This window comes from Cygnus olor, chromosome 25 (genome assembly GCF_009769625.2).
Source record: "Cygnus olor isolate bCygOlo1 chromosome 25, bCygOlo1.pri.v2, whole genome shotgun sequence".
NCBI classification, from domain to species: Eukaryota; Metazoa; Chordata; class Aves; order Anseriformes; family Anatidae; genus Cygnus; species Cygnus olor.
This window is the reverse complement of record NC_049193.1, coordinates 5,298,158-5,314,149: the sequence shown is the minus strand read 5'-3', so window position 1 is coordinate 5,314,149 and position 15,992 is coordinate 5,298,158. Positions and strand designations below refer to the sequence as shown.

The 15,992-nt window shown below is 66.5% G+C and overlaps 1 protein-coding gene across 2 annotated transcripts; it reads right to left on the bottom strand.

Moving 5' to 3' along the window:
• Nucleotides 1-1,920: 1,920 nt before the first annotated feature.
• ADAM11 (ADAM metallopeptidase domain 11) lies at nucleotides 1,921-14,671 on the bottom strand. 2 transcript variants are annotated; one of them, XM_040537016.1, is made up of 26 exons: nucleotides 14,496-14,668; nucleotides 13,671-13,855; nucleotides 10,807-10,883; nucleotides 10,234-10,300; nucleotides 9,549-9,634; nucleotides 9,384-9,450; nucleotides 9,195-9,243; nucleotides 9,002-9,069; nucleotides 8,492-8,566; nucleotides 8,340-8,411; nucleotides 8,092-8,258; nucleotides 7,924-8,008; nucleotides 7,758-7,848; nucleotides 7,627-7,678; nucleotides 7,395-7,494; nucleotides 6,997-7,068; nucleotides 6,829-6,921; nucleotides 6,651-6,731; nucleotides 6,512-6,562; nucleotides 5,903-5,966; nucleotides 5,629-5,728; nucleotides 5,433-5,552; nucleotides 5,182-5,350; nucleotides 5,001-5,115; nucleotides 4,755-4,845; nucleotides 4,069-4,337 (listed from the first exon to the last, which is right to left on the bottom strand). In XM_040537016.1, the coding sequence occupies exons 1-26, from the start codon at nucleotides 14,551-14,553 to the stop codon at nucleotides 4,292-4,294; spliced, it is 2,301 nt and encodes a 766-aa protein (XP_040392950.1). In that variant the 5' UTR covers nucleotides 14,554-14,668; the 3' UTR covers nucleotides 4,069-4,291. The 2 variants fall into 2 exon arrangements, with proteins under 2 accessions (XP_040392949.1, XP_040392950.1); XM_040537015.1 differs by lacking the exon at nucleotides 4,755-4,845 and having other exon boundaries at nucleotides 1,921-4,337; nucleotides 14,496-14,671.
• Between the last annotated feature and the right edge of the window lie 1,321 nt (nucleotides 14,672-15,992).

The window sequence follows — 15,992 nt, the reverse complement described above, 5'->3', positions numbered from 1 at the left end:
AGGAAGCAATGGGGCAGCGTGCAGCTGGTCTGTGCTCTGCGACGGCATGCTCTGGGGCAGTCCCTGTTCAAGGCAAAGGAGGGGGGGTGCTGTGGTGGAGGAAGCTAAAACAGAGCTGGAGAAGCTCATGGGGAAGAGGATCTGCAGTCTGGTGCATTGAGTACACCTGGGTGCTGGACCCTGCTGGCTCTCACAGATTTTATTGTGCTGGGGAGCACCTCCCTTGCTCCACACACATCCAACCCCGCTGCAGCATCCTCCCCGTGAGCCCTGGCTAGGAGCCTGCTCTAAGCACGCTGTCGGAGCTGGGGTGACTATAAGCCATTTTTTTTTTGTCCTCCTGACCCTGAGGGCCCTCTGTAACTCAACATTCAAAAAAAGCCTGTGGGTTATTTCTGATGCACTTGTCACAGTGGTATCCAGACACCAGCCTGACATTGCAGAGGGACACCAAGGAAGATTCTCCCACCACTGTCAGGGCCAAGGGGACTGTGGCTGCCTCCCCCTGCTGTCACCTCGAGCCTGTCTTTGTGCCCACATTGGCAGGGGTGTTACTGCTGTGCTATTGCGAAGGAGGAGCTGGGGTCTGGGCGCTGGGCACTGCGCACTTTGACCTCCCAGCAGAGGGCTGCTGGGGCTGGCCAAGCTTCTCTCAGCCGTCCGGTGTGGGGCTGGCTGGCAGCAGTGATAAACATGTCCCCTGTCCTATCCATATGGCTGAAGGACACCAAATGGCAGCAGCGTGCTGCAGCCCTAGCCCTGGTCTGTGCCTTCATCCTCCGCCTCCATCCTCCCAGGGCTGAGGCCCACAGAGTGCGTGTGGTCCAGCAGCATGTCAGGGACGCCAGCGCATCCCTTGTGCCGTCCAGTCCAGACGTGCAGCTGCTCATGGACTGGACTGGGGGAGCCCTCTTGTGGCCAATGTGCCGAGTAATATGGCTGGAATGAGCAGTCCGGCTGGGCCGAGGAGTCCAGCAGGGCTGAGCTTTGCATGGCAGCACCAGAAGCCACGTCCAGGCCTTGGCATGACCCCGGGGCCAGCAGCTCTCCCTGCTCCCAGGGCCGGGCAGGACACTGCTGCCTCCTTGGTGCTGCTCTCCTGGGGGCTACCCCCAGCCCCTTCCCCAGGGTGCAGGCTGCAGCTTCCCCAGGAGGCCAGCTGGGGATGGGGGCTCAGACAGTGCCTCCCACTGCCCGGTGATTGTCCCCAAGCCTGGGCCCATACCCTGGGCTGGTCCCGTGGAGGCTGCTCCAGCCTCATGAGTCCCCTGGGAGCACTGGCAGGACCCCGCACGGAACTGACCCAGCCCTGGGGTGTCCCTGGGGGGGGACAGGGACCTGCCCATGTGTCCTTGCAGTGGGATGGGGACAAGGTGTGGTGTCCCCTCAAGGGGACAGGGACCTGCCCATGTGTCCCCGTGATGGGATGGCTGCTCTTGCATCCCAGAGGTGGGCAAGGCTTTGGGCCCCATGGGAGGCAGTGGCTGGTGCACAAGTCCCTGTCATGGCACAGGGACTGAGCCATGTCCTTGTCACAGGCCAGGCACTGGGCTGCGCAGCACTGTGCTGGGACAGGGAGCAGCCACGTCCCCACTGTGGGGCAGGGTCCCCAGACAGTCAAGGGGACAGAGCATTGTGGCACTTACCACCGGCTGTTGTCTCCGTGCAGTGGGACCAGCTGCTCTGCTGCCCCTCAGTCAGACGTGATGGTTGGGGTGTCCCCAACCCACAAAGCCCACCTGGGGTGGGCACATGGGGTGCAGGGAAGGGGGGGCGGGGGGGAACATGTGGGACCAGAACATCACCATGACCATGACATTTCAGAAGAGGTGCAATTTGGGGGCAGTGCATGTCGCACCACCCTGCACAGCCGTTCCCACCCCACCATTCCCCAGAGGAAGGAAGAGACCCCCCCCCCGCTGATTTTCCAAGTCTTTATTGTAAATAAACTCTGCGACATTGCAGGAGGCGTCCCGGGGGCCGGGTGACGCGCACCCAGCGGGTCCCACCAGCTCCCTGGCGCGTGCGAAGCGGGAGCGCGGGCACGAGGCGAGGTGCGGCCGGCAGGGGATGGGGGCCAGGCCGAGCGCAAGGAGGGCCGGGTAGCGCGAGCGAGGCGGTGCGGGGCGGCTGGCGGGCAGCAGCGGGCTGGGGGCTTGCTGCCGGCCCCAGGGCTTCTCCTGGCATCAGCTGGGCCGGGGCTGTTCGACTGGGCCTGCTGGGGGTCGGGGGGGGGCTCGGGAAGCACTGGGTGCCGCCCCCCTTTTTCTCCCCTAGTCTGGCCCTCCCCGGCGCATGAGCAGCACTGCTTGACTGTACGGCATTAAAATCATCGAGAAAAAAAATATTTATATATATTTATATATGAATGTCCCCCAAACCAGTGACGAATGTGGCTTCTTGCTGTGAAAGTGGCAGCAGAGGAGGGACATGGGGCCCCCCTCCACACAGGGCCTGGGGAGGGGTTGTCCCCTCGCAGCAGGGATCACCCCACCACTGCAGCCATGACAGCTTTGGGGACAGGGTGGTGACAGAGATGGTGATGGGGGAGGACAGAGGGGACAGTGAGGGGTCCAGATCCAAATACCCCTGCCCTTCACCCCCATGCCCCTCAGCCTCAGCCACAGGGCACCCACCTGCGCTCACACCCGGTGGCTAAGGCACGTGAGGGGCCACCACTGCAGCTGTGGCCGTGGAAGTCTGGTCACCCCCTCATGTCCTGCAGCACACCCACACTGGCCCACCCCATAGGACTGGGGACGTGGGGACAGCAGGCACACAGCTGGCCCTGGGTGGGGGACCACAGCCAGCGATGCTTGAGCCAGCACAGCTGAGGCACCCTTGTGTGCTGTGGGCTCTCAGCATACCAGGGGACATGTCTGGGCTTGGGGACTCCAGCCCTAGGTCACCCCCCCCAGGAACCCACCCTCCCCTGCCTCCAGGGGATGACAGTGGGGACCTCCCCCTAGTACCAAGTGTCACCAGTGCTCTGAGGGGCCCGTGGAGGCCCCGAGTGCTCTGTGGGTTTGTGGTTTGGGGGGGACACCTCATGCAGGGCACCTTGGGGACAGGAGATGGGTGACACGTTCCCCCCCCCGCCAGCCATGACAGTGACATGTGGCACATGTGCTGTGCCTGCCATGGGGACCGCTGACAGGGGTGGGGTGATATGCCCTGGGCTCACCCTGTACCTCAGCACCTGAGTGTGGCCCCTTGCCCTCCCCGGTGCCGCCATTTTGGGGTTCACCTGTCAGGGCTGGGGAGGTGGGGGGAGGGCACATGATAGGGAGAGCCTGGCACCATGGGTGCTGGACACCAGTGCTGGGGACAGGAGGCAGGAGGGTGCAGCCATGAAATGGGGTAATAAGCAGGGGAAACTGGGGGGGGAGGGGAAGCAGAGGGGGGGTTGCATACCTAGTGCACATCCAGGGGGCTGCTTTTTGGGCCCCAGAGCTGGGGGTGCAGACCCAGCCCCTGGGTTGCAGGGGTGGTGGGGGACAGGCCCTGCTCTGGGGCGAGGAAGGGGGGAAAAGACAAAGTGGCCTGGTAGTGGGAGATACTGGCCTGGAACTGGGGGATTCAGCCCCCAAAGCTGGAAGATGCTGATGTGGGTTTGGGGGGGAGGAGTCCCAGCCCCACCCCCCCAAGAACCATGTGGGTTTGGGGGCTCCTGGCACAGCCCCCCCCCAGGTACATTCATCGCGGTGCCATGAGTGAGTCCAGCCCCGGGGGGCCTGGACATTCGTGGTGGTGCGGCAGAGGTCAAGGAGGGGGGTTCCCACAATCAGGCCCCCCCGTGCTCTCCTCCCTCCTCAGGCGGACTCCTGGCAGCTGCGCCCCATTTAATTGCAGTTAATTAGGCGCTGGAGGGGGGGGCGCGAGGCATGGAGGCCCCGCTCAGGTCCCCCCGGACCTGCAACACAGAAGTGAGGAGCGCTTTAGTGTGGGGGTGTGACACACGGGGTGGGGGGGGGGGGTGGGGGACACAAGGGACACTGAGCCCAAAAGAGCCAGCACCGGGGGGGGCGGGGCCACTGCCAGGGCCCCGCTCGCCTGCTGCAGGCACCCGGTGAGTTTATTCCCAGGGCTGGTCCCCCCCCTTGGCTGGCTCTTTGAAGCTATGGGGGGGGCCACAGAGATGGAGACAGCACAAGGGCAGCCGGACACACAGCGACACGGACAGACGGGCCCATGGCGGCAGTCCCGGCCCTGGGACGGAGGTCCCGTGCCGCTGGGCCGCCGGTGCCTGACGGTGACGAGGAGACGACGACGGGGGGACAGGCGGCGGGGGCTACACTCCCTGCTGTGCTGGGTCGTACCTTCCTCGACGGATGTTCCTGGGGGCGGCAGGGGGAGAGGACAGGAGCGTCAGTGCCCCCCCCATGTCTCCCCTCCTTCATTTTGTGTCCCCTCCTCCGCCACTGCCCCCTGACCCATGACACCCCCTGGTTCCATGGGCAGCAGCCATAGCCCCGAGCACGTAGGGGTGCTGGTGCCCGAGCACACAGTGGGACAGGGCTGGGGGGAGCCCCCCCCCAGGACCCCACACCTGGGGACAGACAGGCAGGACACAGCTGGGGTCGGGGTGATAGCGAGGTCCTGGTGCCTCATGCAGGCAGGGCCAGGGGGCAAAGGGGACACAGGGACAGGGGCACCAGGCATCCTCGCATCCCCAAGGGATGGCACCAGGGCCACCTTCCCCACTGTCATGCTGGGAGATGAGGAGGAGGAGGAAGCATGTGGCATCTGCTTACTTAAATCCCCAGCCAGTCCCTCCTAGGACAATGGCAGCCACCAGCACGGCCCCAGCGATGGAGCCAATAATGATATTGGTGCCACTGGGACCTGGGTCAGGGAGAAGAGGACAGGGACACAGGTCAGCAGGGACAGGGCCACGGGGCACCCTGGGGACCCAGCTGTGCCCAGCTGAGGCGCAGTCCTGGGATGGGGGGAGAGGGAGCTGGGGACACGGTGGGAGCCCCCATGCAGCGTGCACTGACCCTTGTATCGCTCCGTCTCGCCTGTGGGCTTTGGCTCGGGGATGGGGTCGTAGACACTGCAGTCCTTCCCCGTCCACTCGGGCTGGCAGATGCACTTGCCCTCATTGCTGCAGACCTGTGAGGGGACAGCGTCAGCACCCTGCAATGGCCCCGCGCACCCCTGGGAGCCCCCCCTCCTCACCCCATGGTCAAAACAGATCTTCCCGTCCCAGCTGCCGGGACAGGAGCTGAAGTTAAAGGCTGTCACTGGAAGGCATTTATGGTCAAGACACAGCATGCTGGGCCCGCAGGGCGTCCCGTCCTCCACGTAGCTCAGGTCCGAGCCGTCCACCAGCTGCACGTGGCCGCCCCTGTGGGAGGGCAGTGAGTGGGTGACGCAGGGACCCCCACGCCCCAGGGTGGCCCCAGCCCCGTGCCCGCAGTGGCACCCACCTGCAGTCCACGTAGCGGTTTTGATGGAAGAAGGTCATGGTGGCAATCTCGCCGCTGAGCTCGCCCAGCCGGGGAGCACCCGAGATGTTGGCACAGAGGAGGAAGCCGCAGAGCACATCCCTGCAAGGCACAGGGGGCGATAGCACCAAGGGGGATGTGTGGCAGGTGGGGGGACATGGGTGGGGGGCTTGCTCACTGCTTGTTGCACTGCATCCAGCCCAAGCCCTCGCGCCCGCAGTTGCCCCTCTCGGTCCCCTCCACGTTGAGCTTCTCATAGCAGAAACGCTCTGCCGAGCCTCGGAGAAAGCAGGCGTCACCCATTTGCCCCCAGTTCCCCACCCCCAACAACTCCCCTGCTGCAGGGGATGGGGCACGGGGTGCTCCTCTGAGCACCCCGGGGCTTTCTGCAAAGACATCGCCACCCCACGCTCCCTGATGGGCACAGGGCATGGTGCGGGCAGGGCACTTACTGCGACCCCACAGCGCGTTGCACTGCCGGTCTCGGGTTTTGCAGCGCCCACCGTAGCATCGGCCCTGGGGAGCAGGGAGCGGTGTCATGGCATGAGTGGCACCCGCGGGTGAGCGCCCAAGGAGGTGGCTTGGGCAGTGCAGGGTGACAACCCCGGGTGCATGTGCTTGGGGCACACGGCCCCGGAAACACAGCCTCAATTGGACGAGCACAGGGATGGCTTGCACGGCACAAGGACCCGTGCACACAGAAGGTTTGCAGTGCACGGGGACCATGCCTGCAGGCACACACGCACAAGGAAGACTTGCGCGATGTAAGGGCCATCTCTGCTGATGCACACACATGGGAAAACCTGCAGGGTATGGGGACCACGACTGCATGCACAGGGAAGGTGCGCGGCACAGGGACCATGGCTGCAGGTGCGCACACAGCTGTACAGGCACGGATGACCCCACACACTGGGGGGGCTCGCACAGCCCAGGGACCAGAGCTGCAGTGTGGTCCTGCTCTCCCCAGTGCATGCACCCCATGCACTGCAGCTGCCAGCACTGATGCCGGAGCCCACGGGATGTGCCCGAGCCCCCGGCCACATCCCACGGGGCAGACTCACCTGCTCGTTTTCGCAGAAGTAGCCATCCAGCTTGTGGAGGTTAGGGGGACACTAGGGGTGGGCAAAGAAGATGGGTGAGGCCGTGAGCCCCCTTGAGGCCCCACAGCCCCGCTCTGTCCCCACCAGTCCGAGTCCTCACCTGGCTCGAGTCCCCAGTGCAGGTCTCGGGGATGTCGCACTCGTTCACGGCCTCCCGGCAGGACACGCCACGCGGCTCATACTGTGCAGGGGAAGGCACACGCGTCGGCACAGAAACCCCCGCGGCCCCCAGGGACTTCGTGTGCCGCAGGACACAGCCCCCGCCGCCTGCCCCGCACCTTGCAGCCCTTGCAGCACAGCCCGTCGCTGCACATGGCGTCGTGGGTCAGCGTGCACTTCTTGCAGCAGTTGCCTCCGCTCTTGGCGCATTCCTGCCGGGGCCGGTGGCAAGCGTGTGAGCCCGCTGCCGGCCCTGCTGCTCACCGCCGGCCCCCGGCCCCGCTCACCGCCAGCGAGCCGCAGTCGCACTCCTCGCCCGCCTCCACGAAGCCGTTGCCGCACTCCGGAGGGTCCAGGAGCTGCCAGGGAGAGTGACTGCTGCAGCCGGGGGCATGCGGCAGGTGCTGGGCACAGCACTCCCACCCCCAGCGTCTCCAGGGGGGTGTGAGCCCCCCAGCACCCCAAAAGGGCTCTGCATCCCCAGGGACGGCAGGACCTGCCGACCTCTCACGTTTTGCAGGCAATTTTGCAGCTCAATCAGTCAATTAAGAACTAGAGCTGAAGCCAGCACCATTACCTCGCGCGTCACAGGGCTGGGGCAGCCCACAAGCCCCAGGGGACCCCCTGACCCTCCCCAGCATTGCTCACCCCCATTTTGCACCCACCCCGGTGCCAGGCCCGCTACCTTCAGGGGCTTGTTGAAGAGGCAGCTGCCGCCACCGTCCTGCAGGAACTGGTTGTACTCGTCGATGCTGCAGCGGGAAAACTTCCGTGGGAGGTAGTACCTGCGGCGGGGGGATGCGGTGACCCCCAGGGATGCCAACCCCAGGCAGCACCTCCCCCCCAGGGTGCCGTGGAGTGGGCTGCCCAAAGCCAACGGGTCCATGCAGGGACGCAGCCCCCTGACAGGCACTCACCCTGTGTCCTCCATGATACAGCCCAGCCATGCGTCGGGACACCGGCAGTCCCCTGTGAGGAGAGAGGAGAGGAGCTGCATCCCCTGGCAGCCCCCGGGGATGGCGCCCTGTGCCTCCCGCCCGGTGGGTACCTGCCGAGGTGCGGTGCTTGTTCCACATCATGCCCACGTTCTGCCCCAGCGTCTGTGCCAGCGTCACGGCCATGGCTGCCACATTGCCGTACTGCACGGGAGGGACAGCGGGGTCACGGGGGGGGGGACCCCTCGACCAGCCTACCCGCCTGCTTTCCTCACCCACCTCATTGACCCCCCCACCACGGCCGGGAGAGCAGATGCCCCCCACGAAGGCGGTGCCGCTGCGGCTGCTCTGAAACGTCCGTCCCCTGCAAGGGTGAGAGAGGAGGTGATGGGCAAAGCGGCCGCCGGCTCCCGGCCCCGGGGGAGGCGGTGTGGCTGCAGTGCTCACGAGAAGAGGTGGACGGTGTCGCTCTGCTCTGGCATCGCCTCGCGCCGGTACTTCATGAACTCATTCAGTGTCTCCAGCGAGTCCTCCTCCATGCGGATCCGGTCCTCGGAGGCCCACGTCTCCATGGCCACCAGCACGATGCGGGTGTTGAGCTGCTCCTTGTAGATCTGCACAGGCGAGAGGACGGCGCTGGGGACAAACCCACGGGGGGTGAGGGACGAACCCGCCAGGGACAACCCCGCTCTCACCATGTCGGCCAGGTTGACCACGGACTTGGCAAAGTTGCTGGTGAGGACCACAGACTTGCGGAGCTGCAGGAACTGGGAGGAGTGGAAGTGAGGAGGGCTGGGGCCGGCCCACGCTGCCCGCTCTGCTCGGCTCCTCTCGGCCTGGTGCTTACCAGCTGATGGTCGTTCACCACCGCCAGCTCAATGTACTTGGTCTCGCTGTGAACCGTGTGCTGGGCTCGTCGCACCTGCAAGCAGGAGCCAGGAGCTGAGCCACTCCCCACACCCCGGGGGGATGCATGGGGCAGGACTGGCCCTGTGGAGCCTCTCGCTTTCAGGGAGAGTGCAGTGAATGGGATTTTTGAGCCCTGTTTTGTGGCTCGAGGTACATTTGGGAAGCACTGGCATCATCCTACTGACAGCTGGCAGGATGGACCTGGGGACTGACACCCCATCACGCCCCAGCTACAGCCTCTCTGGTGGCTCCCAAGGGGGCTCCTGTGCAGGAGCAGTATCCCACAAACACGTCTCCAGCACCCACAAACCAGCTCTGGCTGTGCCACGAGCGAGCAGCCACCTCAGAGATGCTGAGCGGGCAGCTGGAGCCTGGCTGGGGCTGAGCATCCCCATCCCCTGCCCGGTGTCCTCCACCCTGTGCCCACAGCCCTGCCACCCTCGCTTGCCTGCCGCCGCCGCCGCAGCTTGGGTAAACTGTCGGAGATGTAGTGGTCCAGTGCAGCGAAGAGGCAGCCTGGAGGGAAGGGAGACAGCTGGCGGTGTGCGGGATGAGGGCACTGCCCTGCGTGCTCGGGAACAGCAGGGGGCACAGGCGCAGTGACACGGATGCCAGCCCTCAGGAGCGAGCGTGGTGCTCACCTGGCTGGGCGCAGCTTGGAGTGCGCTGGATGACGTGTGGCCGAAGGCCCTGCGGTGGGGAGAGGAGTGTCACCAACACCCAACGGCCCCTGCTCTCCAGCTCCCCACGTCCCCGAGGCCATGTCCCCCGACACCCCTGACCCACAGCCAGACCCTGCGATGGGGAAACTGAGGCAGGGGCGAGCTCACCTGCCCGTGCTCAGCGCCCGCCTGGGGTTCGATCAGGTACGTGTCCCTGCCATCCGAGAAGACACCGCTGCAAAGGAAGCCCAGAGGTGTAAGATGGTGCTGGTGGGGTGTAGCAACCCCTCGAAACATCCGTTTTGACCCAAATCACGGACGCAGGATACTCACTGCAGGCCCTGGCAGCTGGAGAGCGCCGCGAAGGAACGGGGCCGGCCGCGAACCCGGCCCTGGTAATAACAGTGCTCCCCGGCACCCTGTGAGAGCCAGGAGAGGCCGCTGAGCCCATGGGGCTGGCGCTGCCTCTGCAGCACGGGGAACTCTGCGCGACGGGCAGGGCCAGCACCAGCCGCCCGGGGAGCCATTTCTGGAAATCCCATTTGTCTTTTTCACACCGCCTCTGCTGGAGCCGTGCTGCTCCCTGCAGCCACCGGCCCCGCTCGGACCCCCCCACGGCAGCGATGGCACCGCTGGGCCCCATCCTGCCCATCGCAGGTGGCTACACCCATCGCTGGTGTCCCCTGCGGTTCGCTGCCTACCCAGCCCAACGCCCGAGCAGGCACCACCACGGTCCCAGAGCAAGGCTGTGAGCGCGGCAATGTGCTGAACCGTGCCAGGGGCAAGCGGGGAGCCCATTGCGGCAGTGCCCACGGGAAGTGTGTCCCTGCATCATCTGCTGGGGCAGTGCCCGGACACCCGGTGCTGGGCACAGAGGCACCATGAGGCTGCCCAGGTGGAGCCACCCAGGGCCATCATCCATGAACCGAGGGCTGCATCGAGCAGATCGGCGCTCACAGCCCGGCATGGAACCTTGGGCCCTGTGGTGCTGCTTGGCACGGCGCGGCATGGTGCTTACTGTGCTGTGGCTGCTGTTCTTGCCCGTGCCGACGTGCCGCTCCACGTAGTGTGAGGCGAGGAGGTGGCTGCGGGGAAGAGCAGAGGGGTGAGAGGCCGCAGGGCAGCGGGCAGGAGGAGGACGGAGACGGCTGTGCCCCTGCCCCATGCACCCTCATCCTCTGGCACGCACCCACGTGCCACCCCGTGCACCCGGCGTCGTCTTGGTGCAGGAACCCCGTGGTTTGGGAAACCCAAGGCCTGCGGCCCCCCCCGCTATGGCGCTGGCTCCTCTTACATCCCCTCTGCCTCTGGAGCGCAGCTCTGCCCATGGCCAAGCAGGCTCAGGGCTCCGTTACTGGAGCTGGGACAGCTCCGAGCGACTCCATCAAATATTAAGGACGCCTGTGCCAGCACGTCGAGCGGCACACGCTGTGCCAGGCACACGCTCCCAGCAGACACGATGAGGACATCTACCTGTCCCCTTTCCCCGAGTGCCAAGGGGCACCAAGATGTCACCACTTCTGCACCCCATCCCTCTCGTGGCGGCAGTGGCGGCCCCACAGCGGTCCGTTCCCCCCCCCGGGACACTTACTGGTTGAGCTCGAGGTCGAGGGTGAAGGCCGAGCCGAAGGCACGCACCACGAAGCTCACCTGTGCCAGGTGCACCCCCTGCAAGAGAGTGGCAGCAGTGAGGCATGGACGGCCCCGTGTGCCCGGTGCCAGGAGAAATCCCATTGGAATCGTGAAAAATCACAGCCAGGTCTGAGCGGAGCAGAGAGTGTTTGCATGGCAGTGTGGGAATGAGGAGCAGCTGATGTGCCTGCTGCCACCCCAAGCCAGGATCTGGCCTTAAACCCGTCACGGATCTGGTGTCACACCAAGGAGCGCAGTGGCCGTTTTGGCTCCTTGGTCCCACGGCAGCTGGGCTGGCGCAGGGATGCCTCCGGCCGACGTTGCCGTCACGCATTGCGCATTGCAAGCCCCACCGTGAGATCACCAGCAGCCCCCGGCCCCCCCATGCCAGGCAAGGACCACACGCCGCGATGCAGCACGGCATCACTCCGACAGCCCCGCTCGTGGTGCCCCAAGAGCCTGCGCCCACGGGTGCCCGGCACCGAGCCCTGCCCTGATGAAGGGTGCAGGCACCAAAAGCAGCCAAGGCTCCCACCTGGAGCTGATGAAGACTTTTCTGATTTTTACCTAAAGAAAAAAATAATAATCCCCAGACCTCAATCATGTGGTCTCTGAAGGTGTTCTTTCAATTAAAAAAAAATAAATGTAAAGGAAATCATTATTTTTTCACCCAAAACTTCACTAGCTGTGACCCAAGCTGCCCATGGTCTCAGTGCTGGGAGCGCAGCATCTCGGAGCAGCAGCGCTGGGGACCAGCGCGTCACCGAGCAGCATTTCGGCGGAAGCCACTGCTGCTCCCGCAGCCCAGCCAGACATCGCCAAACCCACCCCAGGATGCCAAGGTGCCAAACTCCTCCGAGCCAAACTCCTCCGAACCGGTAACCGGACACCGGTGGCTGGGGGGGAGCCGCCTTCGTCCTGCCCGGGGGCTGCCAGAGCTCAGCCCCCAGCCCTGCCTGGGCTGCAGCAGCCCGGGCTCAGCGTGCGGAGCTGGCGCTTCACCCGCCCTGCAGCGCCCGCCGCTCGTGACCTAATTCCTGCGAGCGGCAGCGTGCCGGAGGCGGGAGCCGCGCTCTGCAGCGCCTGGCTGAGACCTGGCAAACTCCTCGCGTGGGTGAGGGGCCGCCCGGTGGCTCCTCACCTCCGGCCCCCACCATGCCCCAAAGCACCCTCGCCTCCGACACGCGGCTGTCACTCGCTGTCCCCGTGTGTCCCACAGGAGCCAATGCTCGCCCCTGCTGCCACAGCCCTGAGCTACCCGCCAGCCCCTGGGCTTTGCCCCCCAGGGGAAGCCACAGCAAGGAGAAGCCAAATCATCAGGATGTGTTTCTCCCATGGTTTTTGGGGTGAAAGCCCCCGTTATCTGCTTTGCTGAACCAAAAAGCTGTGACTGCAGCATGGGTCAGGGGCACAGTGCCAAAACCAGCAGGGACAGCTGCTCCTTGGCCACCGGTGGGTGTCCCTGCACCGCTGGGCGCATGGGCAGCAGCATCGGCACCGTGTCCTGCCCAGGGTGCGGGAGAGAAGCAGCCGGGGGTTAAGCTGGAAGCCAAAATCGAAGTGCTGGGTGATGGCCCCGGCACCTCCAGCTCCGCGGTGGGAAGGTGATGCCCCCTTTGGGGCTGGCAGACCCGGTGCGGGGTCCCCCTGTTGTCTCCCACCCCTTCCCCACCGAGAGGGTCTCTGGGCTGCAGGGGCCGTGCCAAGGGTGCCCCATCCCCAGGCTGCCAGCAGAGCTGCTGCCCTGCCAGGTGCTGCACCAAGGGCACCCGGAGCAGGAGCCACCAGGTGCCAGCCATCCATGGGCACAGCTCGGCACGGGGTGACAGGGACATGGGATGGCCCCACTGGCCCCTTTGCCACCACAGAGCAGCCACACAGCGTTCCCAGAGCTGATCCCGGGAGGGGACGTCCCGGCCGCGGATGACATTGAACCAAGACCGTGTCCTTCAGCGGGCCAAGCAGTGCAGATGGAAGCAGCGTGCAGGGGCTCTACCGGTGCTGGGACCCATGGCAGCACCCGACCCTGTCCCCTGGGGCCTGCGGCCACGCTGCCCGCCCCACAGCTGCGCCTCCTCACGCCTCTGCTTAATGCCTCCCAAAAAACCACCAGCGCCGGCGGTGCTGCAGCCGTCCCCTGGTGATTCTTCCCCCCCCTCCGTGACATCCTCACCGTTAGGAGGTTTTACTTAATGCCAAGCTTAAATCACCTTTGCTGCAATTTAAGCCCATTATTTCTCCTTTTATCCAGCAAGGATGTGGGGAATCGATTATTGCTGGTCTCTGCGGCGGCCGCCTCTTTGAAAGCTTCCCCCTGTGCAATGGGCTCTCACCGGCTCCCCGAAATGCAGCTGCCCCCTGGCTCCAGGCAAAGCAGCCATGTCCGAGTGTGACCGCCTGCCTGGCATGGTTTGGGGCTGGCAGGATGAGGGTCGATGGCTGGCATGGTCATGCCGCGGGGCCACGGCTCCAATTTGGGGCCACGGCTCCTGTTTGGGGCCATGGCTCCGGCTCCGAGCGGCGAGCAGCGAGCCCATCCATTATGCATGAGCCCTGCCAGCGTGCTGCCCTTCAATCTCTCCTAACGCCCGTACGCGCACCTCCGGTACCGAGGTTTAATGGAAGTCATCAGGGCCTCGCCGGCCGGGCGGAAGGCGGCAGTGGCACGGCCACAGGGCCGCTCGTGGCCGCATGCGGCTGTGCCCGACCGTGAGGGCAGCGGGAGGAGCCGCGGGGCCCGGTACCACGGGAGCAGCCCTCGTGCCCGGGGGGGCCCCCAGCCCCAGCCTGAAAGAGAGCGGAGGGGGGATGCGGTTCACTTACAGGGCCTCCTCCTCCTCCTCTAGGCTCATTCCTGACCCTGGTGTCCAGCTGATGCTTCTGGACTTCTCCTCCTGAGCTCTGCCCCACTAACCTGCTGGGGTGGGTGATTTCGGAAACAACCCGCCCGTCCTGCCATCCGGCCCGCGGGAGCCTCCGCTGCGGAGCGCCAGCGTGCGCGGCGGGACCTGCGGGCGAGGAGAGGGTCGGTGGCGGGGGGACGCGGGTGGGCTGCCATGGGGACACGTCCAGGGGGGACCCGAGGCCAGGTTGCGTCCCAGCGGGGACATGTCCCCAAGGGGGGGACACGGAGGGCTGGCGTGGGGACGCGTCCCGGGGTGGGGAGTGCAGTGGGGACCTGAGCATGGCGTTGTGCCCCGGGAGGGGACACCCAGGGCGCCAGGTACACGGCGAGTGACGCGGAGGGGACGCTCCGGGGACCCTGGGGAGGACGGTCCGTGCTGGCGGGGACACCCAGGGGACACGGGGGTGGGAGAGCGGGGTGGTCCCGGAGGGGACAGGGAGGGGGACACCGGGAACGGCTCCGCAGCCGGAGCAACGCGGCCGGGGGCCACCTCCCGGGGGGTCACCGGGGGGATGGGGGGGTACACGAGCGGGGCCGGTCCCGGGGCCCCCCCGCGAGCAACCGGGCCCGGAGGGGTGTCGGGGCCCGCCGCGGGCAGCGGGGGCCGGGGGCGGCGGGCCCGGAGCCCCTCCCGCGCGGCTGCGGGGCGGCGCTGCGGAGAAATGTGTCGATGCAGCAAAAAATCCCGCAGCGGCGGCGGGGCCGGGAGCGGGGCCGGGAGCGGGAGCGGGGCCGGCACCTACCTGCCCGCGGCGTGAGCGAGAGGAGCGCGGCCAGCAGCCAGCCCCGCAGCGGGCTCATGGCTCCCTCATAATCCGCCCGCGGCGCTCCGGGCTCTGCCGCGCCGGGCGGCCCCGCGGCGCCGGGCTCCCTCCGGCCCCTCCTCCGCCCGGGCCGGGCATGGGCGGCGGCGGCGGGGCCGAGCGGGGCCGAGGGAGCGGCCTCGGCCCCGTGCGCGCCGCCCCCGCCACCTGCACGCGCACTGCACCGGGCCCCGCCGCTCCCGCCCCCGCCGGCACCGGCGCCGGCACCGGCACCGGCAGGGCCCGCCCCGGGCCCGCCCCGCCGCGCCCCGCCCCCGCCCCCCGCCTGCCGCAGCGCCGCGGCCCCCCCCGGCATTGCAGCGCGGGACCGGGCGGCACCGGAGCCCCCCCCGGCAGCACCGGGCCCCCCCCCGCCGGGACCGGAGCCCCCGCCGGTAGCAAATGGGAGCCGGGACCGGAGCCACGGCAGCCCTTAGGGCCCGTACCGAAGCCCGTACCGAAGCCCCCGGTCGGTACCGACCCCCCCCCAGTCGGTACCGGAACCTCCAGCCAGTACCGGTTGGTACCAGCCCTGTCCCTCAGCCGGTACCAGGTGCCCCCCAGCCACTACCGGAGCCCCCACCGGTATCAAATCAGAGCTGGTACCGGAGCCCCGCCAGCCCTTATGCACCCCTCCGAATCCCGTACCAAAGCCCCCAGTCGGTATCGCCCCCCCAGCCTGTACCAGGCCCCCCCTCCAGCTGGTACAGAAGTCCCCAGCCAGTACCGGAGTCCCCAGCAGGTACCAGAGTCCCCAGCCGGTACCGTAGCCCCCCACCACTATCAAAAACAAGCTGGTACCAGAGCCCTGCCAGCCCTTACACCCCCCCAAAACCAGTACTGAAGCCCCCAGTCAGTACTGGCCCCCCGTTGGTACCGGAGCCCCCACCAGTATCAAATCCCAGCTCTGAGCCAGAGGACCCGGGGCAGGATGGAGGTGCCTGGGCAACTGGGTCAACCCCGGGCTGCCGCCAGTGGGTGCTGACACCCGGGGGGGCCGTGGGGTCCACACCCACACCCCGGCTGGCCCCAATCCCCCTGCACCAGCTGGGGACACCCGGAGGAAAGTAACAGCACAGCCGGGGTGCTCCCGTGCTGCCCCAGTTCTGGGGGGGTGCTGCAAGGCCGCATTTGCAACCTGGAGAAAAAAAAAATTGTTTTTGGGGAAAAACGATGAATTCCCTTTCATTCTGCAGCAGGACAGAGCCGTGGGATCGAGGGTGCAGAAGAGCACGGGAAGGTGACACAGCCTGGGGGGGGGAGCAGAGCCACGGGAGGGACATGGCACAGACACCGGCAGCGCGGGGGTCCCGGGGGGAGCAGGAGGGATGGGGAGCTGCACAAGTGGGTCAGCGCAAAGCTTCCCGGGGAGCAGCCACCGCCTCCTCTCCCCGGAGCATAGCAGAAAACAGCTCGGCTGCAGCTGGACCGAGGCAG

What these genes read in the sequence shown, in the direction of transcription:
- ADAM11 (XM_040537015.1), bottom strand. Translation starts at nt 14,553, where the DNA reads ATGAGCCCGCTGCGGGGCTGGCTGCTGGCCGCGCTCCTCTCGCTCACG. An exon ending in GAGGAGGAGGAGGAGGCCCT is followed by an intron (nt 10,884 to 13,670) that starts GTAAGTGAACCG and finishes ACTCTCTTGCAG; the next exon opens with GGGGTGCACCTGGCACAGGT. An exon ending in TCTTCAACAAGCCCCTGAAG is followed by an intron (nt 7,069 to 7,394) that starts GTAGCGGGCCTG and finishes TCTCCCTGGCAG; the next exon opens with CTCCTGGACCCTCCGGAGTG.